The following is a 23,740-nucleotide window of genomic DNA, read 5'->3' on the forward strand; positions in this document are numbered from 1 at the left end:
TTTCCTCTGAGCAATCAAGAGTTAGACTGGGTCGGCGGAGGACGGTGGTTGTGAAGGGGTGCTGGGGGCCTGGACCCCTCTGAGGGGCGCTGGGGGCCTCTGAGACCGCTGGCCCCTGAGCGGGGTCCCGCCTGGGTCTGTTATCATGAAAGAGCCGTATGGGGGCCGTCTGTAACCGACCCACTTCTCTCCCTTGCTCTCTCTTCTTTTCTTTCGCTTTATCTCCCTTTTTCTCTCTCTCTCTCTGTCTCTCTCTCTCTCTGCCTCTCTTTCTTCTATGTCTCTCTCTCTCACTGTCTCTCTCCCGCTGTCTCTATCTCCATCTCTCTCTCTCTGTGGTTCTCTCTGTCTCTTTCTCTCTCTGTCTCTGTCTCTCTCAGTCTCTGTCTCTCTCTCTCTCTCTCTCTCTCTCTCTCTCCCCATAATGATTTTAATTCACTTGAAGTCTATGGTTGAGAGCTTTAAGTTTTATGAGCCGCCTTAGCCTGTCATTGGGGACATGAGTGGGGGAGAAAATGGGGGGAGGAAGGGGCTCTGCTACTGCCGCATGTCATGTGTTCCTGACACGGGATGGCCGCTGTAATAGCCCAGGTCCCCCACCTCCCTCTCTCCCAAACCCCCGCCCTCCCCTTTTCCTTCTGCCAAAACTACCTCGCCAAGCCACTTTAACGAGCACATCACTCTCAGTCGTCCTCTCTCTCTCTCTCTCTCTCTCTCTCTCTCTCTCTCTCTCTCTCTCTCTCTCTCTCTCTCTCTCTCTCTATCTCTCTCTCACCCTGTCTTTGCCTCCTTCTCTCTGTCTCTTCTTTTCCTTCCCAGGATGCCTCTCTATCTATCTGCCTTCCTCTCGCTCTATTTATCTTTCTGTCTTCCCCTCTATCTCTCTCCGTCTTTCTCTTTCTCTTTCCCTCTCTTGCTCTCCACTATCTGTTTGAACCTCTCTGTCTCTCACCATCTCTCTCTATATCTCCCTTCTGATCTCTCTAGCTATCTATGTCTTCCACCTTTCTACCCCTTTCCTTTTCTATCTATTTATCGCTCTGTCCCACCTGTTTTATCTCTGTATTTCTCCTTCCATCTATCCATCTCTCCCTGCCTTACTCTTGCTCTTTATCTTTCTCCTATTTCTCTTCCTCTTGTCATCCCACTCCCTCTCTCTCTCTTTCTCTCTCTTGCTTTCTTTCTCGTGCTATCACTCCCACTGCATTACACTCTTTCTTGCTCTGTGTGTGTGTGTGTGTGTGCACATCTGTGTGTGTGTGTGTGAGCATGTGTGTGTATGTGTGTGTGAGAGGATGGGGAAAAGCCGTTGTGTGTCATAAGAGCTGTCACTTGATTGTCTACCCAAAGCCTACAATCCCCCAACACACACGCACATGCAAAAGCATTATAATAAGATGGCAGGGGTAACGTCAAGCCATTCTGTCCCATTAACCCCTACCACACGTGTCCCGTCCAGACAGCTCCTCTTTCTAAATTGGACCGCGCCCCATGCTAGACGGACAGAGGCATCAGTGACACACCCATCTGTACACCTTCCAAATCCCCCCCCCCCCCCCCCCCTGCCCCCCTCATCCCTTCCCTTCCCTTTTCATTCCCCACCTCCCATCCTCTACATTGTGCATACCATTACATCTCTGCCTGTATAGGTAGCCTGACATCAGCCAAGAAATGTAATCCTGGCCCGACCCTTCTATTTATACCTGGATATATTTCCGGGCCTGCTTCTTCCTTGTCGTCATTGTGCGGTCTGGTAGATTTTTTGGAATGCCATTGAAAATAATATCTTCTTTTATTACCCTTTGTCGATATTCTGTTCCCTGGGGCCATGTCTGGTCTATAGTATTACATCACCGCCATACCTTTTCCTTTAATATGTATATTCTCTTCTTTATTTTCACCGAGATCAAATATTCCTTGGTGTTGAATCGGCCGTCTGTTCTATAATCTGACTATTACTGCCTCTTGTAATACGTATCTAAAGATACCATATTCTGGGGTGTTCAATGGGCCGTTCTTTAATGTGTATTCATGTATATTTTACCGAGATCCAAAATCTTGGCTGTTTCTTGTGTTACTTTTATCCCCATTATTTTATTTAAATATATATATCAATAAAATAATAATATATATAGATATATATGTATCTCTAGTAATTTAAAGAGATCTGTCCGTTTTCATTGGCATGTCTTGGTAGCAGCAATGCTATTACATCCACGCCTTTTTCTTAAATTCATTTCAACATATTTCCACAGAGGTCATCCAAGGGTTTTCAATTAGTTTCCAACGTCAACATATATCCATTTTATTTTGCAGAGATCAAATAATCTTTGGATTTCAACGGCCTGTCTGATCTTTAGCATTAGCATGAGCTCTAAAACAACAGTCACCTATCATCACTGACTGCTGTTCCTCTGTGGTTGTGTGTGCACGTTTTCCCAGAGATCAAGTACTCGTGGGTGTTCAACGGGCAGCCCCGGTTCCTTCTGCAGGACAGCCGGCGCTTCGTGTCCCAGCGCACAGGGAATCTGTACATCGCCAAGGTGGAGGCGTCAGATGTGGGCAACTACACCTGCGTGGTGAGGAACACCATGAACAACGCCACGGCCATCAGCTCCCCCACGCCTGTTGTGCTGCGCACGGATGGTGAGCGCACACGCACACACACACACACACACGCAGGCATGAACACGTACACACAAACGTACCCATGAACAGACACATATATGTATATACACACACATACACACACACACGCGTATGAGGGGCCGCCGGGGACAGAATTCATACTTGGTCTTACACACACTATTATTATCTTGCATATACACCAGTGTACTCATACACACACACAATTATATACTCCTTTTACATGTTTGTATGAGAATGTGTGGTCGTGTATGTGAGAGAGTATAGTAGTGTGTGCAAGAGAGTATAGCTATTTATGCAAGATAATATAGTAGTGTGTGTGAGAGAGTATAGTTGTTTATGCAAGATAATATAGTAGTGTGTGTGAGAGAGAATCGTATTGTGTGAGAGAGAGTATAGTAGTGTGTGTGAGAGAGTTGGTAGCTTCTGGCGCTCAAAATTCTGCGCTGTCATTTCACTCTGGAATTTCCAGCAATTCTGTATGCTATACACTCTCATACATACATGTAAAAGGAGTATAGTGATGTATATGCGAGATTATAATAGTGTGTGTAAGACTAAGTATGAATTCTGTCCCAGGCGGCCCCTCATACACTCTCTCTGTGCAGAAGCATGCATTCACACCTACAACGCAACTCAAACCATCCGTCCAAACACACACACACACACACACACACACACACACACACACACACACACACACACACACACACACACACACACACACACACAACAGCCAGGCCCTGCAGCCCCCTGATGTTATGGCAGAGAAACAAGCTGCTGTGTTGGATGGGAGGGGCGGGGAGATCCGTCATTGTTGGAGCATGAAGCAGTATTTACTGGTTTTATTGCTTTTGTTTTGGCTTCTGTGCTTACAGAGGAGGTTTTCATTGTGTGCTTTTACAACTGGCCCAATGAACAGAGCTGTGTGTAGGAGAACACTCAATGTCTGCATGAGGGCACATATTTACATATGCTGCTGCCTGCTCACTCACAGGGAAGCATGAGCATGTGCAGGCCGGGCACGTGCATACATACATACACTCACAAACACACGCACACACGCACACAATCTCACACAGACACATGCTCAAGAAAACACACATATCTATACACAAGCACACATATTCACTCACTACACGCACACACGCACAGATATTAAATTGCTACACACATAAGCACACCCAAGCATACACTTACAACACACACAGAGATACACGTACACTCACACACCGACTGGCACAACCAGTGCAGTGTGAAGAAGGCACCTTATCACAGCTCGGTGTGTGGAGCACTTAAGATCTGAGCTCAAGTACATGTGTAATCCCAACCCATGCTTCCGTGAAAAACCACCAGATTGGAGTACCAGCTCCACAGAAACTGAAATAGTGATAGCTACAAGTTCACAGATATCAGATTTTGATTGCCCAACTTGTTATCTACCGATGAATGCCGCCTTCATGATTGCAAACCCTGGCAGATGAAGAACTCATGGATTTACTACGCAAGTGTCATTCAAGGCGAGGATTGTCGGGTTAATGACACTCTTTCATGTTCCGACTGAGCGTTGGTTGTCTTCCCTCTCACTGCAGCCGTGATGGGCGAATACGAACCCAAGATCGAGGTGCAGTTCCCGGAAAGCCTTCACGTTCCCACAGGGTCCTCGGTTACGCTGGAATGCTTCGCCTTGGGAAAGTAAGTGCTTCCGCACCCCTCCGCCAGTGCCACCCCGCACACACACGCACATCCTCCCCCCACGCCGACCCCTGACCCTCCCGATTTATTATCTTCCATGTTGCCTCGGCGATAACGCTCTCCGGCGGCCGTCTCCCACCATCTCAACAACGAGCCAGCAGGCGGACACGTCAGTCATCCCGGTCCCGCACAATCAGGGGCCGCAGACGTGCCCCCCCCCCCCCCCCCCCCCACCCACAGCGTTACGCCGCCATCTTGTGCTGTCATATGTGTGACCTCTCTCTGCCGCTGTCGGATGACCCCTGCAGCCCCGTGCCCTCCATCTCCTGGCGGCGGGCTGACGGCAGTCCTCTGGCGGGGAAGATCCAGATCCACCACTCCAGCGGGGTGCTGGAGATCCCCTACTTCCGGCCCGAGGACGAGGGGCAGTACGAGTGCATGGCCGAGAACAGCAGGGGGAGGAACGTGGCCCGGGGACGGCTCCTCTTCCAGAGTAGGGCTTTGTTCCACAATGGGCCTGGTGAATGTTCTTCGATGATGTGATCTGAATCCCGAGCAGTCAATGTTCGGAATATCTATTTATGAAGCCAATAAAAACAACGACTCAATATTTTGTTCTTATGCAGTATTATTTAATTCCACCTAGTGTACGTGCATGTATGCATGTTATATTAACATATGTAATATTGGATAGAAATGTAATATTTCTATCCAATATTTATTACTTTTATTATATCTTCACTAAAACTTAACTTGGAAAGAAAATTGGATTGGATCCGCCAACAAATTATTGTCCTTGAAAATCACGGCTGAAAACACAAAAAATGGTTTCCTGTGTTTGTGTTCATATCCCCAGACGTTGAACACCTGCAGTGGCTCCAGACGTTGAAGGATGCTAACATCGCAATCGAGGCTAATCTGCAGTGGGAGTGTAAAGCCAGCGGCAAGCCGACGCCCACCTACAGATGGTTGAAGAACGGGCAGCCGATGGCACCCGGGGTATGCATGATCCGCTCGCTAGCTCAAAATAGCCCAGAGGTTATTAACATATTGTTTGTAATTTCTTTTGACATTCATCGTAACCCCTAGCTCGGGGTCTTGGGACTGTAATTCTTCTTTCATATAAAAAATACAATACAGATCAAACACCTTTTTCCCAAATTCTTGGGAACTAACTAATCATTAGTTTAATAATACAGCTGGCCGTAATATCAGCAGGTAGAAGAAATCAAACAAAGGTGCATCAATGTTTTAGAATGATCCCTTTTTAAAACCTTGCACCCTTTCACTCTTGGTTCACATGACTCGTATTTTATTTCTTTGAATGAGTGCAACAGACTTTTTTAGCTCTACCAAGAACAAACATCGAACTGCCTAAAAACCACTACGAGCCCTAGAGGATTGAACAGATGTTGTATATGGGAAGATAAACCAGACTTTTCCATCTGGTACCCTGTTGGCTGAGATTGCAAGTGTCCAATATCTACATATCAATTAAAAACAGGACACAGACATGCACAGTATGCCTCAGAAGTACCACAGCCAAACACAATTCAAAGACAAATTAGATTCCCCTCACGTTGTATTTACCAAAAACTTTTGGTAAATCGACTTTTGAAAATGATCCAGATTTGGATTTAGCATTCTAGTCTTTCCCAACCCCCTCACACCTCCGAAAACAAAAACAAAAACAAGAATGAACAAGAAATAGAAGGAAAAGTGTGAAGGGACATGAATCATTGGTGGATTTACTTTTCAGGAAAGGATTCACATAGAAGATGGGAGGCTGGGCATAGCCAGTGTCTCTCTCACCGACTCGGGGATGTATCAGTGTCTGGCGGAGAATGAACACGGTGCCATTTATGCCAGCGCAGAGCTCAAGGTTGTGGGTAAGTCGTGTATTTTTCTGTTTGCTATGCATACACTACATGTCTGAAACAGTACATTAGACTTGTTCCGAATGCTCACTTCCCAGTAAACTCTGCCAATAGTTATGCCTGTTTGGAGTGTTGTAATAAAGAATAGTAGGCTGCTGTCAAGTTTTCGGTCTTCGTAAGCCCAGTGAATGTGCACTTTGCACATTCGACGGCTGGGTTGTTCGGCTCCCCTCCCGAAACTAGGTTCGATCCCCAACGTCTCTGCAACCTAACCTGTGGGCCTCCTTGAGCAAGATAAACCACTTCCAGCTCCTCAGTGACTATATATATATATCCCAATCCACTGCAAGTGGCTCTGGATGAAAGCGTCTCCAATGACTCATTAGGAAGACATTAAGACAAAGAAGTAGCATGCCGTCGCCCCGACGTTCTCCTTTGCCCCCCTTCCCCAGCCTCCGCGCCGGACTTCTCCTGGACCCCCGTGAAGAAGTCCACCCTGGTCCAGCGTGGGGGGGAGGTGGTCCTGGAGTGTCGCCCGCGGGCCGCTCCCAAGGCCTTCGTCTCCTGGAGGAGAGGCGGAGGAGGGGAGCTACTGAAGGACACCAGGAGGTAGGGGGTGTGCGCCACGCACCACTGCTCATGCCGCTGCTAGCATGCATTAATGTGTGGAGGAGCATCCCCCCCTCTGCCCCCCCAGCTCATTGCTATTTATGGCTCACCTCAAGCGGACTTTGGAAGTCATTGTGGCATGAAATACACCCCAGGTGGTGTAGGGTTTTAGAGGGAGATCTCTGAAAATCTTTTGTTGTTGTGTTATTGCTTTTTTCCAGTGCCTTCAACCAGTGTAACATGCCATGGCATAAATATATTTTTAAAGCAAACTAGCAAAAATAGAGAAAAGGGCAGTTGAAGGTTTTGTCGAGCAACAGTTAAGCACGGATGCCAAATAACAAAAAAATTCTAATGGGACGTATTATTTTTTGGTTTTAGCCCTGAATCCTCGGCGACGGAAGGTTAAGTGTGTTGCCGACCGACCGAGCAGTTCATTGTGCTTAGCCTCTTGATCAATCTCTAGCAGTGGCCATAAACACAGGCCGCGCAGAGGGTGGCTGTCCTTGGGACGATGCAATATGCATGAAGAAGTCAAGGTGGGGTCCTCGTGCAGCATGAATGTCACTTTTATGGAGGGGTTCGGGGAAAGAGAGGGAGGAATAAAGTAGCCGCTTGCGATTATCCCTAAAAGACCTATTAGGATCCGTGAGACGCAACAGCATGAGTATGCAAATGTGATTTCTTTCTATTTGATATATTCAATTAATTTGAACTGCAGCCGACTGACACCCAGCTGACTCAACAGCGCTCCGTTTAGAAACATCAGGCTTTTGAAGTTATCATGCAAGTTTAATGTCCTTCTGAGATAGTTCCACTGTGCCGGGAACAAAGACACAAAGACAAAGAAACAAGGGTTGCCACGTTGTCTTTCTACAGTTACTTTTCAGCCAAACTTTTAATGTGTATAGTGTTTCAAAGAGTTGCATAATATCAGTGACGTTGTTTCTTTATGGTTGATAAGAAGAAAAAGTCGCTCAAGCTAATTCAATTTTGAACCATTCAACAACATACGCATGCATACAAACACGCATACATGCATGCAGACACACATACATACATACATACATGCATACATACATACATACATACATACATACATACATACATACATACATACATACATACATACATACATACATACATACATACATACATACATACATACATGCATGCAAATAAATAATGATGACCACATATTTAATGAATGGGTATTAATGGTCATTATTTCCGGTGGGTTGGGAGGCAGGCAGGCCGGCTCCCCTAGTGCGCAGGCAGCTCTTGTCCGCGGAGCAGATAGTTCTTTAGGTTTCTATTTGTCTTACAGCTCATTGGCCCTGGGGTCATGTCCTCAGCAGGCCTCCATCACTCAGTGCTTGATGTTTTGGTCAATAAATCAGGGCAAAGCACACGATGTCAGACATGCTCACTGGCTCTTGGCTGGGGCGCCTGCTGGATACATATTTATTCATAGAAATGTGTTTGATTTCTGAGCTGTTGCTCGTTGCCACCGATCACCTTTTTTCACTCTTCTGTTTCATTTTTTGGTGAAAGCAAAGGTTACGAAAAGTGGAGTCTTGTTTACATGTGTTTTGCAAATGTTCTCGCTGAATACCAACAATGGCAATGTGAGCGTGTTATCGTCGCGAGCAGCTTCTGGCATATAGATACATCTCAAACTGCGAGAGACGAATATGAGGTTGACTGTTCTTCCGTTTCATGTCTGCAGTCTCTCGTCTGTCTTTCTGCGTTTGGTATTTTAGTCAGCGTTATCCTCATACCATTCCCCCGGAAACTGTGATAGTTCAAAGTCTTATATCTAGGAACCAATGGCTTGCAGTCGGACGATTGTATCTGCTACGTATGTTTTACATTGATAAGGATGTATAAAGTGATTCCACTGGTATTGCCTCGCGCCGCTCGAGCCTTTTTACTCTGGATCTTTCTAACAGGCCCCAGTGTCCCATTGGGAACCCAGCGCCACCCTGACCCCAAAAGCACATATGCTTTGCTTGAACTACGACAATCGCTATCTCTTGATGTGCACTGATGTGCCTTTAGAAAGGACTTCTCGAGAAAGAGATAGAATAAGAAAAAACTTAAGAGTGCGGAAATGGGGGCAAGGAAGAGAATAAAGTAATTCATTTAGTCATTGATAATGATCGAACAAGTGGTGTGAAAAACCTTTTAAAGAGGGAGTTCTGTGTTCATTTTCAGACGGGCGATCAAGGAGGACGGCTCACTGCGCATCACCAACACCAGCCAATCGGACACAGGGCGGTACACGTGCGTGGCCCAGAACATTTTCGGAACGTCAAGCAGCTCCGGCTCGCTGGTGGTAAAAGGTACATTACTCTTGGTGGGCTTTCACTACCTTTTAAACAGAGAGTTTAAATCTTTTCTAAGGTTAGAAAAACAGCAAGCCAAGCATGAAATTGATCATGAAATATACAGCCATTTTATGTTCCCGCGGCTTTGACAGAAGCATAAGTCTTCCCTGGGTTTGTCAGCCCTGAGTTATTGTTCACACCGAGGAGTGGTGAAAATATTTGGCATGTGTACTACAAATAGTTTAGATCGTTAACAAATGTAATGAAACAGCGGTGACGGGAGGGAGATTTAGCAAAATAACAGATGGTTATTGTACACAAAAAAATCTTGTCTCAATCTGGAGGAAGCCGGAATTCTGATTGCAAGGGGTTTAAGTTTTTGGAAGGGAACTTGTCGAACACATGTGAACTCATGAAAGGTCACTTGATCATTGAGCGCTGATCATTTTAAAAAGCTGCTTACTTTCTGTCCGTTCGTCTTGGGCTCTTTGTCTTTCCGTCTGTCTTTCTTTCTGACTATCTTTTTCTTCCACTCTTTCTTTGACATTTCTTCTTATTGTTTATCTCTCTTTTTACTTTCTTTATTTCTCACTTTTTATTTGGTGGATTCTTTCTCCTTAACACTTTCGTTCGCTTTTTCTCTGTCTCTATCTTTCTTCCCTTCTCCTTTCTCTCTGTCTCTCCCCAACAGAACCCACCAGGATTGTGGTGCCCCCGCTGGCCCTGGACGCCACAGTGGGCCAGAGCGTTGTGCTGCCCTGCGAGGTTGTAAGCGACCCTACGCTGGAACCCGTCTTCAAGTGGTTCCTCAACGGCAAGCCCATCGACCTGGGCCATCGGCGGGAACACTTTGAGATGATCGGAGGGGTACGTACGTTTCTGCCCTAAGCCCAACCCGCCGCAAATGATGCTCCGCTTGAATTACGAAAATGGGTTTCTCCAATGTATAAGAATATGCTTACAGAAAGAACGACAAAAAAAAATGATTCAGAACTTCTGAACGAACAAGGCAGAGAACTGCAGAAGAGTGAGAGATATTGCAAATAATTGCAATACATTTTTATTTCATAACATTTTTGTATGAAAAACAGTATATTTAACATTAATTTGTTTAAAATATAACATGCCTGTATATGTGGTGTAAAAGTGACCACGAGTTACACAATTTTAATCAGAATCAAATTCAAAAAGAGTTTTATTGTCAGTATGTACTGTACTTATGAGCACATACTAATTATTACTTGAATACACAGTCTGAATGTTTGACTGGTATCAGATTGCTCATGCAGCCTAAAAAAGTGATTTCACGTTGTATTCCTAGTTCTTACTGAGGAACAAGGAATCAGCGGATTCAGAGGAATCAGCAGCAAAATGTTTGCCCTTGGAGTTACTTGAGTACCTTATCATGGGGAAATTTTCCCCAGTTTCATTTTTGAGAGTTTCCAAATGTCAGTGCTCAATTCTCAGGAGCCAATGCGGTCCACGAACATGTTCTTCCCGTGTCAATACGTTAGAAAAGTCTAGCAAGACTTATCGTTTCTGGGTGACTACTTTGCTCTTTCAATAGACCCAGCCCCTCTGAAAATGTTATTAAATCTGTACACCTTGTCATTAGGTGTCGGCAGGTGACCTGATGGTACGTAACGTTCAGCTGAAGCATTCTGGGAAATATGTATGCATGGTGCACACAGTGGTTGACAGCGTGTCGGCTGCAGCAGACCTGATTGTCAGAGGTAAGGGCCTTATGTATGCATAGCTTGTCATCCTTTCATATTAGCCGTTCGCTAATTAGTTTATGTGCTGTGTCATTGTTGAAGGGATTTGGATGACATTGAGGCATAATTCTTTCGGCTGTGTGATAGGCAAGAAAAATGTGTGTTTTGTCTTCACAAATAAACTTTATAATGTCATGAAATGCCGTCATGTTTATTTATTTGCCCTGTTATATTAGTTTAGTTTATTTCTCATCCAAATCTCAAATGAAGTGCTTGCCCGGTTTTGTTTTCCTCCTCAGTCTCACAGTCGCCTGAAAAAATGTCTGAAACAACAATAGCTCATCCACTTGTTCTCTAGACGGACAATCATTGTAAGAAGTAGAAGAGATTGTTGTTTTTTAAAGCTTTTTATCAGCAATGTCACAAACAATAAAAACATATACAATACTTTTTTTAAGTATTGTATATGTACATGAATACAATATTCTTCAACTGCTTCTACTGGTCCCCTTCCACCACACTTTCCAAAAGAACACAGCCTCTCTATTCTGTCTCCAAACAGCCGTCGTTTGAGGCTTCTTTAGATGAGTTATGAGGCCACACACTTCTTCTTTCTTCTACCCTCTCTACTCCTCTTGGTTCTCTCCAGTGCATGCAACAAACCCTGATCGATTGCTTTGGTCTCAGCTGCTATGGAACTATAAAGCTGATAAAGGCGTCTGCCCTTTTCCCAAACCCTCCCATCCACCACCAACATCACCACCACCGCCACCACCACCACCACCACCACCACCACCACCACCACCCCCACCCCCACCACCAACACCAACACCACCACCAACACCACCCCCACCACCACCACCCTCCCCAACACCATCTTTTATTTCGGGCTTCAGGGCCGCCGGGGGCCCCTGTGGACCTGGTTGTAAGCAGGATTACCGACACCAGCGTAGAGCTCTCTTGGGGGTCTGGACCCGACAACCACAGCCCCATCACCAGCTACACGTTGCAGGCCAGGACCCCCTACTCTATAGGCTGGCAGACCGCCCAGACAGGTGACTAGTCCCCGTCCCCCCTCCCCCATCCACTGAAAGGCTTGCCACTGCATATATTTGACTTCTTAATATTCTTTAATCTATTTTTATCCTGAGGTGCGACACAATTGGCTAAATTCAACGGCATTAAAGGGAATGTTTGCTAATCATGGAGGTTTTTATAATCGATCAATATGTGCTGAACATGGCACTAAGTGAGATGGATTGACTCCACCTTTTTATTTTTTTATTCATGGAGGTTGTGAAAGGCCTCTTCTTTATTCAATGTGTTATTGATAAGAGCATTGCTCCCTGGTCACGGAGAAAAAGATGAGGATTTATTTTATCTGAGGATTTTGTGATGGTCATTGAGGCAGGAGTTGTTCACCTTTCAACTAATAGTGTGCATGTTTTAATGATAAGTCAAGTTATTGCATTTATAATCACTTTAGACGCAATACAAATAGTGAATATATTATATAGTAGTTGTTCTTTACAATTGAACTGTTTTTTTCCAATCAAGTCAACCTTTATAGAGCGCTTTATAAAAACGAGCAATGCACACTGCAAACCGCAATAGATATATTTAAAGTAAAACCTTTCAATTCTGACTTCTTTAATCCTAGTTCCTGATTGTGTGCCTGGACAGATGTCGCACGCCACAGTGACAGGTTTGAAACCCTGGGTGGAACATGAGTTCAGGGTTGTGGCAATCAACGGTGTGGGAGTTGGAGAGCCCAGCATGCCATCCCGACACGTTCAAACTAAAGCCGCAGGTACAACAAACTGATGATCCCTAACTCTGTGTTCATGTCTCTGATTGCTCACTCACCAATTTTAGATTTTTGTTTTGTTTGTCTCTCAAATGTCGCTGCCTCTGTCTCTGACTCAGTCTGACTCTGTAGCCCACGGGACAAATCGTCAGACGTTTACCGAGGTTCATCTATTTGTTATTGAATGCGTTTCTCATACTTAATAACAGCATCAATTATCTTTAGAAATTTGTTCACAGCCTGTTCAGCTGTTGAGGGAGGGAGGGAGACACAATTTATATTTAGACATTTAGTAGGCACTTTTATCTGAAGCAACTAACAGTAAATAAAGACACAGGGCATCAAGGAGGAGGTAGGAGTTAGATAGTGAATACAGATGCATATCCTAAAGCATCAGGTAGGGGTTGGAAAGTGAATACAGATGTATGTCATTCTGGAGCAGGTAGGGGTTGGATAGTTTATTCAGAGACGGGGCATTAAGGAGCAGTTAGAGGGAAGATAGTGAATACAGATGCATGTCATTGAGGAGCAGGTAGGGGTTAGATGGTGAATACAGATGCATGTCATTAAAGAGCAGGTAAAGCTTAGATAGTGCAGACAGTTACACGTCATTAGGAAGCAGTTAGCGGGCCATGGCATCTTGCTCAAAGATGCCTACAGGCAGACTGCAGCCCATCGAGATCCACTACATCATGTTATTATCAAAATCTAAAGACCAAATGATGTACAGTGTACGGAGGTAGAATGGTGAATAATTTATAGTTGATCAACTGGAAACCTAAATGGAAAGCAGCATTGTCTCTATATCAGCCCTCCACAATTTGAATCCCACAATTATAGAGGACTCAGGTAGACGGAAAACATTGAAGAGAATATCCCCCTCCACACCGCGAAGCAGTGAATGAATGGGCCTTTATATGACATTATTTTGTGTACTCTGAAGAAGCATTGCCCTGTGTTCCCGTCCTGCTGGTTAAATCCCAGTGTGACCGGACTCCCACTGGTTTCATGCTGGGCTTCATAAAATGACATCATAACATAACTAATCGTACTTCGCCCAGAAAACCAAAAGAGAATGCAACTGATTACAATTGGACCCCACCACCACCACCACCACCACCACCACCCAAAAATAAAGGGTTTGTAGATTGTCTCACAGTTGGACATAATCCTTTGTTTTTCTTTAAAAAGAGAGAAGCACCACTTTACAATGAAAGCATAGTGTTAACCTGCAGCATTTTGAAGAATGACGTTTCTGTTTCCTGTTTCCTGTACATCCAGTTCCTGAGGTGGCCCCAGTGAACGTGAGAGGGGGGGGCGGCAGCGGGGGAGAGCTCGTTATCTCCTGGGAGGTAAGAGGATCCTGACTCATGGTTAAGTGAGGGCCACTGCTGTGACACATCACTTTGAGAGATTTTGCCAATGGTGGGATTTTTGCTGAGTTATAATAATAGCATTGATGAATGCAGGTTATTTTTAAAAGGCCTGGATTGTTGATTTGCTGACACAGAAATGTCATTTCAAAAAGTGTAAACTCAAGCATGTCAATCAGAATCCCTTTGGACTTTGATGGTAATTGCTGAGGCATTTATTCATGTCTATTTTTTGTTGTGGCTGCAGAACAAAAAGTCCAGATGCTTTGTGTATCTTTCTCTGTGATATGGTTTGCCAAAGATCAAACTGCGTTGCTTATATCTTTTTGTCAAACCTGATGAGTGTAGATGTGACTCATGACAGAACCTTGATATCTTTGTCCTACTGGTACTCTGGAACAAACCCCGCATCTCACGGAGGTGAAGAGGACTTGAAACAAAGAAACTTGGCTCATAGGCGAATCACAAGCAAAGCAAATGTGTCACCAAGCAGGATGTTTACCCGTTTGTCTGTTTGCTCCGTATCCCTGGGGAGGCGATGTGCTCAAGGCATCGCTACCCATGAGCTCCTACTGGCACAACCTTGAACAAAGATAGAAAGGAGAAGAAAAACGCTATATAGAAAATAAAACCTTACTGTTCCCAACAAAATATAAAATTTTTAACATTGCTATTATCTTCATCTTCGCTAAAGAATATCTAGCTAATGACATCAAATAACAAAAAGTCTGAAAAATAATGTCTATATTTTTTATTTTCTCTCTATCTATCGATCTTTACATGGTGCGTTCTCCTCTATTAATATCACATTCTACTCTACTCCGTCTCTATCCCAGCCCATCCCAGAGGAGCTGCAGAGCGGCGAGGACCTGGGCTACATTGTGGCGTTCCGGCCGCAGGGGTCCGGCGTGTGGTCCCAGGCCGTGCTGGCCTCGCCCGACGCCTCCCGCTACGTGTACTGGAACGACAGTGTCGCTCCCCTGTCCCGCTATGAGGTGAAAGTAGGGGTCTACAACGCCGTGGGCGAGGGGCCGTTCAGCCCCGTGGTCACAGTGCTCTCCGCCGAAGACGGTCAGTACTGTTTTTCGCTCACATACACTAGTTTAGTCCTTCCAGGTGCTCCAGGTGCTCAGTCTTAGTTAGGCCCAATAGTATTACAAACAAATGATCAATCAAAGGTATTTATGGTTGTGTATTTTCAGAGCCCTCGGAGGCACCGTCCAGAGTGTGGGCCAGGAGCGTGTCGTCCTCAAAGATTGAGGTGTACTGGGAACCAGTGCCACCGGGTCCTGGCAGTGGACGAATCACTGGATATGAGGTATGAACAAAAAAAAGGAACCCGTTTCAGGCCGAGAGCTCTTGGTCGAAGGGGGGTGACATGTAACCACCATGGTAATGAAATAAACGTCGGGATACTTAGTTTTTTCAGCTGTAAGCCTTGTTTTTATGTTCCATCGTTGTGCAGGAACGTTATATTGAGCAATGTTGTATAGGAAATGCTCCACACACCCATGGCGGAATACCACAGGTATCCTAGCAGCTTAACCCTCTGTCAGACCCGGCCATCAACACACACAACTCCACACATCCACCCACCTCACCGCTGGGGTCCCTCCTCACATCTTAGTGCCTCAGAGAAGGCACTTCGACGCCACAAAGAGAAGGTGAATCGGGTTCAGGGTGTTTGTTAACAAACTGGTTGGCGGAGCGACTGTTGAAAACATGGGATCAGTCTTTTAGTAGTAGTGACAAAATAGCAGAATTACTTTTGTTGAAGATCATATTAGAAGTGTATCTGCATAAAAATAAAATAAGAAAAAAAAATAAAATAAAATAAATAAAAATAAAAATAAATAAGATTTTTAGTTTGCTACCACAAATCACTACTGCTTGGGGATATTAAAGCCAAAGGGAAATAGATCACATGAATCCCATGATTTAGCCGACAAAAGCACAGTAGGTAGTACAGCAAGAAATTGTCACCTGCCAGCCAAAAGGCAGATAGATATTTAAATGTTCAGCCTACATGGGAGCTGTTTATTAGTCACAGTCTAATCTCAAGGATTAAATAGGGACGATGTGTGTTCACAGCTGCTCTCGTTTTCCAAAACAACCCAGTGCCTTGGGAAGCCATAGCTGTGAAAAATAAAATGTGTTAACATCACGGGCACTCTACAACAAACTCTCCCCCGGGGATCGAGGTGAGAAAATCTGGATATTTTGAAAACCGTGATCTTTCAAGGAAAAACACAAGGTTACGGCCCAGGCTAGCTTTAAATCTTTGCGGAGGAACATTGGAGGTTGAGTCGTCTAACGCAGAGGATATGTTTAGTTGTAGTCCTTAAAAACAGCTGTGTAAACTTTAAATCCTTCTTTAAATTGAATTGTTTGGCTCTCCCTCAATGACCTCCTTAAGAGCAATTCAAAGTCATTATCGTAAATTGATAGGATTTGACATAATGTGGAACTAAAATGTTTTTGACAACCTTTTGTAGTCAAGCAGTGCTTAGTCAAAGCAAAACTGAAAAGGGAAATCAGAAGTAAATACATTTCATGAAAAAATTATCTGGTAATGACCACTCATTTTACTGTATGTACTGAAATGTTTGCAGACATCACTGTTGACCTACATTAACGAGAGTTATGCCTGCAGATGTAACTACAGTTACATAGCCATCCAGTCTTAGCGTAGCTTGGCACACAAACCATGTCCTGTACACGGCAGCCAATCAGAACCATCCCAGTGATGGCACCATCCCCAATGCCGTGAGCGCATCGTACTGGTCCACTAAGTGCGGCCTGAGACCATTCCTCTTCTGCTCTCCCTCCCGACACGTCTCCAGTACTTGGAATAGGTTGATATGTTAAAGGGCTCCGTTTACGCTCCTCTACTCCTAGTTATAATGATGTTATATCTCCCATGTGCTTTGCCCTTTATGGCTTTTAATAGCTTAAAGGCAGCCATGATGAATGCAGTCTGTTGGACTAAACTAAGTACTGAGAGAGAGGACGCAGAGGTAAAAAAAAAAATAATGTGCGGAGGAAATGTTAATCAAAGTATCAAAAATGTACACGGTAAATTAAATCATACCATAAAACACAGTTTACATTATTGGAAATCCGCGCTACATTATGGAAGCTATCTCTAATTGACCCGAATGCTAAAGTTTCCAGTTGATCAACTATGCATTATTCACCATTCTACTTCCGCACACCACATTGTACTCCCTGGTACCCATGGCTTACGGGACAAGGTTGGGAAGAACATCTGAACCCTTTTCCCCCAGCCCCAACAGCCGTCGGCAAAGGGTGGGAGGAGGGGGGGGTGGACACAGGGGGGACATGGGGGACAAAATGGCATGTGACTCGAGTGACTTTGTGGGACCAGAGGAGGTCATTTAATAACAGTGTACGCCAGACGTCTCACTAGGCCACTGTCCACCTGTCTGCGGCGGCGGCGCTGAATAGCAGATGGCAGACGGATGATAAGTGTGAGGCGTTGCTCACCTGGCTCTGGGCGAACGCCGTGCACATCTACATGCCCGCCGTCAGGATATTGGCAGTGATGATGTCATCTGCATGCATTCAAATGGAGAGCGAGAGAGAGAGAGAGAGAGAGAGAGAGAGAGAGAGAGAGAGAGAGAGAGAGAGAGAGAGAGAGAGAGAGAGAGAGAGAGAGAGAGAGAGAGAGAGAGAGAGAGAGAGAGAGAGAGAGACCTTGGCAATGGGACAGTGTCCAACAGTATTGCTTTTTCGGGGTTATAACAATACCATTTATTTGTATATATTTTTGGTTATTTTGATTTCTTTGTATTGTAAATGAATAAACGTAAACAAGAATACTACTTATTTATGTGATTTTATCTATTTTCACCAAGTTCAGTAGTTTACTTTTTAAATGTTAACGTTGTTTAAACAATCTTTAACAACACTGTAAACAATTAAACTATCTTATATGCAAATGAACCATGCCAATTATGTTTTTTGTTATTATGATTATTATTATGATTATGTCTATTATGATTATTGTTATCTTTCAAGTGAACTATATTATATGCTAATCAACCACACAATTGCACTACATTATTATTATCATTATCATTATTTGACAAATGAACGACATTATTCTCAAATGAGCCATTCAAACGATCCTCCGATCTTCAGGGTAATCACGACCATGTCTCCGGTGCAGGTCCTCTGCTGGGAGGAGGGTACGGAGCAGAGCGCAGGAGAGGGGATGAGGGTGGCAGAGGGAGACCCAGGGCCAATGGGGGCTCTGTTCTCCGGCCTGAAGTCCAGCGCCGTGTACCTAGTCACTGTCCGGGCACGCAACAGTGCCGGCCTCGGCCCCCCCAGCGCCCCTTGTAACATCACCACCAAGAAACCCCGTAAGACCACCACTATGCCATGACTCTAGCATTCACCGTTTAGATCTTTTGGTGTTTGATTTAAGGGACGCCAGACAAAGCAGTAATAGCTTAATTATACTGTCAATAAAAGTACATACATCATGACGCTAAAAATGAAATGACATCAGTGCTTAGAAAGACACGATTGCTTAAAGATTCCTGTGATTCCTGTGAAGTGATTAACTAATAATAGATATGTTACATTGTAACATTTGTCAACAAATAAATAGGAAACAGTTTTCTCAAAATAACTGATGTAGACCAATTAGCAGATGCTTCTATCCAAAGTGTCTTAAAATTGAAACTGTTGACATTGACATCGTAGTAACTAAACTTTTAGGCTCATCCAAAAAAAGAGATGTGTTACCATGAAACTGACCTCGTTAGTGTTTTTTTTAGCCTTTTCAGGAGGTAGAGCTGTCTTATAATTATACACACACCAACACCAATAAGAAAAAATACATGTTTTCATTCATTTGTGGTTGCAGTTTGACATGGGGGTCAATAAGGGAAAATGTTCCAAGTCGCTTATCAGTTTGCTAGTGTCTTTAAGGATGAGTGAGTGATTCTGTGGATACAATCAAATGTGAGCATGGATTTTCATGTGTCGTGCTCGGATCTATTCATGCATGCACACGTGTCGTTATTGTGTCCCCGTCTATTCTGTCACATCACAGCTCCAAGTCAGGCCCCAGGCAGCATTGAGTGGAACCTTACGAACTCCCGGATCTTTCTGAATTGGGAACACGTCAAAGCCCTGGAAAATGAGTCCGAAGTGACAGGGTATAAGGTCAGTGTGTCACCTTGATAGCAGAAAGACCTTAACTGGGAAAACAATATCCTCGCCTGCTGCTATCATAGCAATAAGGTGCCTCTCTTGGTTGCGGTACGGTGGGGGGGGGTTGGGTTGCTGATGAAGCTCACCACCCCAGTGTCACGTTATGGATCCCTTCCTGTCCGACTCCTCCAAATTAAAAGATCTCTCCCAGGTGATAAAGATAATCTCTCTCGTTGAGGACTGGATGAATTGGGGGACCCAGGCCATCACCCCCAGTAAAACGATAAATGTCATTCTAGACATTTTGCACAGACCTTGTCTTTGTAGCAAACCAATTGTCCGGACAATTTCTATGAATTGTGGTTCTGTCCGCATCCTCAGTGTTTTCCATTATTTATTTATTTACTATTTTCACTGATGCTTGCTTACTTGCTTACTTATTTTCCTTTTAGGCCTCTCCAATTCCTAGACTTTTACTTTTCATTTCTGTTCCAAATGATTGTCTGTGTTGTGTTTAAAGGGTGTGACATAAATAAACGTTCCTGGCCTAACCTGTAAGACATATTTGTTTCTTGGAAATATCCACGGCATGACATCAAACACATCCTTTGGCAACAACATTAGAAATCAGTTTCTCAACAGCTTCAAGCAAAAGCTGTCCATTTATTTGTTGATCGTTCCTATTTTGATCATTTGATCACGTAGCAACCTTTCTATGTGTGTGTGTGTGTGTATGTGTGGGCATGGGCATATGCGTGTGTATGTGTGTGTGTATATATGCGTGTGGGCATGTGCGTGTGTGTGTGTCTGTGTGTGTTTGCGCCTGCATGAACTTGTGCATGTGTGCGCGTGCATGTGTGCGTGTGTGTTGTGGGTGCCCTACCGTCCGCAGGTGGTGTACCGGGAGACCTGGCCGGGAAGAACTCGCATCCTGGAGACCAACAGGACCAGCGTGGAGCTTCAGGTTCCCTCCGACGAGGAGCAGGACTACCTTATCCACATCAAAGTCCTGACAGACGGCGGCGACGGCGGCAGCAGCGGCCCCATCCGGATACCAAAGATGTCAAGTAAGGCCCACGCCAGTACTGTGATGAAGATAGGAACAGAAAAAAAGGGGACAAATGATTAAACTAGCAAGAGGTCACGCAAGATTTAACACATTTAACAAGACTAAGTATCTTATTAAGTAGCCCTTTCTGGCTGCCCGACACAATCACTGCGAAGAACTTTTCTTACAGCGGTGACAGTAAATCTGTGAAGGGAGACGTCGAAATGACCTCCAAAGGGAGACATTAAAATGGCGTGTATCTCTGCTCCTTGGCTCAATTTGGAGAGGGAGAAAACATACTGTGATTGCTGAAGAGAATTCTAGCTAGGAATCTTGTGAGGTGGTAGTGAGCTTCATTAGTAAGATAAACATTTCATTAAACAACGTGGCATTTTAAAGGCGATCACAGTTGGAACCGTACATTGAAGGAATCCTTGTATTCTTGTTGTTCACAGGTCTTAACTCAAAAGGAAGCGACGACCCAAAATCGAGATGGATTTGTTGTTTTGTACTTTTGATAGTCTCACTGATTACCTATTAGCAATGTCTCTGTCTAGTGAGCACACTGTTTAGCAGTCACTGCCTCTCCTTGTTGATAAATGAGAGCAGCAACTCTTCTCAACCACATGATATGCATATTAAAATAGGTGACGGATCGTTCTTTTGTAAAAGTTGTAATCAAAAGATATATAGCTGGACTATTGCTTGTGTCAGTTTCAGATTGTGATTATGGTTGTATATTGATTTGATGCTGGGTTTTTTCTGGTGACACTCTGTGGTGCATAGGGTTTAAAGGGACCTGTTCTAAGGTTGATTGTATAATTTCTTAAGCCTTATACTCTCACCTGCTTTCCTTGAAGCGTCGTGCTACTAACCTTTCCAGCCTTGAGCAGGCTCCATTTTCCTTCTCAAAAATAACCCTTCTCCTTGTTGTTAGCGCAAGTATGTGAAACATTTTGCATATTTCTTCAAGTTACTTTCGTTCGCGCCAGCTCCAATGTGATTTCCACACGCAAAGTCAAGAGTTAAGGGATGTGAGATGCTCTGGTTGAGGGGATTATACAAAGAAACAGCAATGTGGAGATAAGTTCTTCTTATTAAACGATCCAAGTATGGAGAAAGCAGCTCTTTCAGAGAGGTTCACAGATTTCTAAGTGGAGCCAATTCTCAAAAGTACTTGCTGTTAATAGAAGGCTAATTTCCCATTTTTAAATGCTGCCTTAAAAATTCAACGAGATCATAATAATTTCCCCATTTTTGCTTTGAAACAAATTATCCTGTTGGGATCTATATAGCTGAAAGGTCACGCTTATCAATGGCATGGGGGTAGTCTTGTATTTTTCTCTCTCATTCGGGTTATTGTCCCTGTACATGTCCTTGATTAGTTGTCTGGCTCTGAAAATACATTGCATATCTGTCAAAACATTTCAGAAAGCATATTCATTCTAAATGTATGTCTTCCACAGTGCAATATGTACATGACATTTACTTTTAGCAGATGCGTTTATTCAAAGTGACTTACAAAAATACCTTGGCAGTTAAGATGCGGCACTAGGATGTGCATTATTTACTGTGTATGTGTGTTTGTGTGTGAATGTATGTGTGACTGTTTGCATGCGCTCAGCGTCCTTACATTATTTTTCTTCCTTATTTTTGTTGACAAAGCAGCCAATCAACACAATTAGTGGAACACCTACTGTTCTTCAAACACACACACACACACAGAAACACACACACACACACACACACACACACACACACACACACACACATCCATGGTATGTGGCTTTCAATGTAATTGGGTAAAGCTGGTAATCATAGAGGAAGTTCCATTCTCATATTGTTCTGTTGATAGAACAACACAACCCCAACATTTGTTTTTTCCTTTTCTGTTTAAATTAAAACAAAATATTGAAATGTCTTTCTTTGCCTGCATTTACTGCCTTATTTGAGTAACGTGCCGTCCTTCTGAGACTTTTATTGGTAGTTATTCCAATGTATATGAGTAACTGATGTATGACTTTAATCACATTTCTAAGGGATTTTCCACTGAAGTCTTCACTGTAAGACACTGAAAAATAACAATGGGCGGCAACATTTTACAGTAAGGATACATTAATGAACCATCCATTCACGTTAATTAATGAAGCAATAAGCATTGACTAACAGTCAATTAACAGTAAACTTATGGTAAAGTTACCACTGATTAACTTTTCCATGGAATAATGAGCATTATATAGAATAAGCGTACGTGCTGGGGTTAAGGGTAGGGAACATGCACACCATAACCTTAGTTAACATCAACACCATTAGTAAACATGTCAATTATTATTTTACTGTTAACTAAGTTAATGCCTGTTACAGCATTGACTAATGTTCATCAATGTGAATTTATTTATCCTTATTGTAAAAGTTACCCATTTGGTACTTCTTAATTATACATCTTAACATGCCCTGTGCCTTCTTAATCCTAGTTTTTATCTTTATTTGAGTTTATTACCGCACTGTGGTGGTTCTTACTTTGGGTTGATGGTATTATGGGATTTTGTATTTACTCCATTGAAGAATCTTGATAGGGCTGCATCCTTGATGTCACTGAAACAATATTAGAATATATTTAACTATAAAATCCAGGGTTTTTATTTGCTGAAATAAGTTGGGGAGGGGGTATTCTCATTTATATTCATCAGCCATATGTATGTATAAATAAGTTTAACAATTAATATTGTCTAATTTCTGAGGATTATATGTTTCTGGTCTTATATAAAACTATACTATTTGCGTAAGTATCTCAATACCATTGTATTCACGTGTGGATTATCTCTGTGAGATGATATTAATGTTCAATAAAGATTTCACATTGAAACTGCTCTTTGTTTGACCTGGTTAAGTTCATTATGCTCTGAAACTGTGCAAGACGTTTGCTGAGAAATACAAGGTTAACAGCCCTGTTAACCTGAACCGGCTGGTCAAATAAATGGTGAAGAGTGACAGCCATAGGGCTGACCCATCAATATTCAACAAACATTAGGCAGATATTATGGATCTTGGTTTATTGCTTGTTTGAGTGTGACACAGGATTATAAGAGAGACGTGTCCACCCTCTAAATGAAAACTGTAAATCCCAGCCAATAGGACATCTACAACAGAGAATAGGAAAAATACCGAAATATTCATGGCCCTTTGAGAGTACACACTTGTTATATGTCATTTCTAAGTTTTATTTCTACACAGGGTCATCCAAAAAAAGAATCCACTCTCAAACATGCAAAACGGTTAACGACAGGTTCCTAGATGTGTTCTCTTTCAATTAAATATAATGGTGGCATAGTACAGTTTTCAGAAACCAATTGGAGAAGGGAAACAGAATATGCAGTTTACTTAATGCAACTAATTTCAACAATAAACACTAACTGCATGTCATTTTAGTTTCTTTCTCTGAAGGCTGTTCCT

General features: G+C 43.4%; 1 protein-coding gene across 1 annotated transcript in view; it reads left to right on the top strand.

Annotated features, from left to right (window-relative positions):
* LOC132470520 (contactin-4) overlaps positions 1-23,157 on the top strand; it is a 64,187-nt gene extending 41,030 nt beyond the window's left edge. Inside the window, exons 6-23 of the mRNA XM_060069195.1 lie at positions 2,443-2,646; positions 4,239-4,341; positions 4,650-4,834; positions 5,198-5,340; positions 6,101-6,230; positions 6,671-6,827; positions 9,045-9,172; positions 9,849-10,024; positions 10,773-10,890; positions 11,769-11,927; positions 12,533-12,682; positions 13,961-14,031; positions 14,889-15,123; positions 15,255-15,370; positions 18,245-18,440; positions 19,139-19,251; positions 20,132-20,306; positions 20,743-23,157. Coding sequence (XP_059925178.1) covers positions 2,443-2,646; positions 4,239-4,341; positions 4,650-4,834; positions 5,198-5,340; positions 6,101-6,230; positions 6,671-6,827; positions 9,045-9,172; positions 9,849-10,024; positions 10,773-10,890; positions 11,769-11,927; positions 12,533-12,682; positions 13,961-14,031; positions 14,889-15,123; positions 15,255-15,370; positions 18,245-18,440; positions 19,139-19,251; positions 20,132-20,306; positions 20,743-20,828 — 2,645 coding nt within the window. The 3' untranslated portion in view covers positions 20,829-23,157. The remainder of the gene's footprint in view (positions 1-2,442; positions 2,647-4,238; positions 4,342-4,649; positions 4,835-5,197; positions 5,341-6,100; positions 6,231-6,670; positions 6,828-9,044; positions 9,173-9,848; positions 10,025-10,772; positions 10,891-11,768; positions 11,928-12,532; positions 12,683-13,960; positions 14,032-14,888; positions 15,124-15,254; positions 15,371-18,244; positions 18,441-19,138; positions 19,252-20,131; positions 20,307-20,742) is intronic.
* Positions 23,158-23,740: the final 583 nt, after the last annotated feature.

The sequence above is a fragment of the Gadus macrocephalus genome, chromosome 13 (genome assembly GCF_031168955.1).
Source record: "Gadus macrocephalus chromosome 13, ASM3116895v1".
Classification (NCBI taxonomy): domain Eukaryota; kingdom Metazoa; phylum Chordata; class Actinopteri; order Gadiformes; family Gadidae; genus Gadus; species Gadus macrocephalus.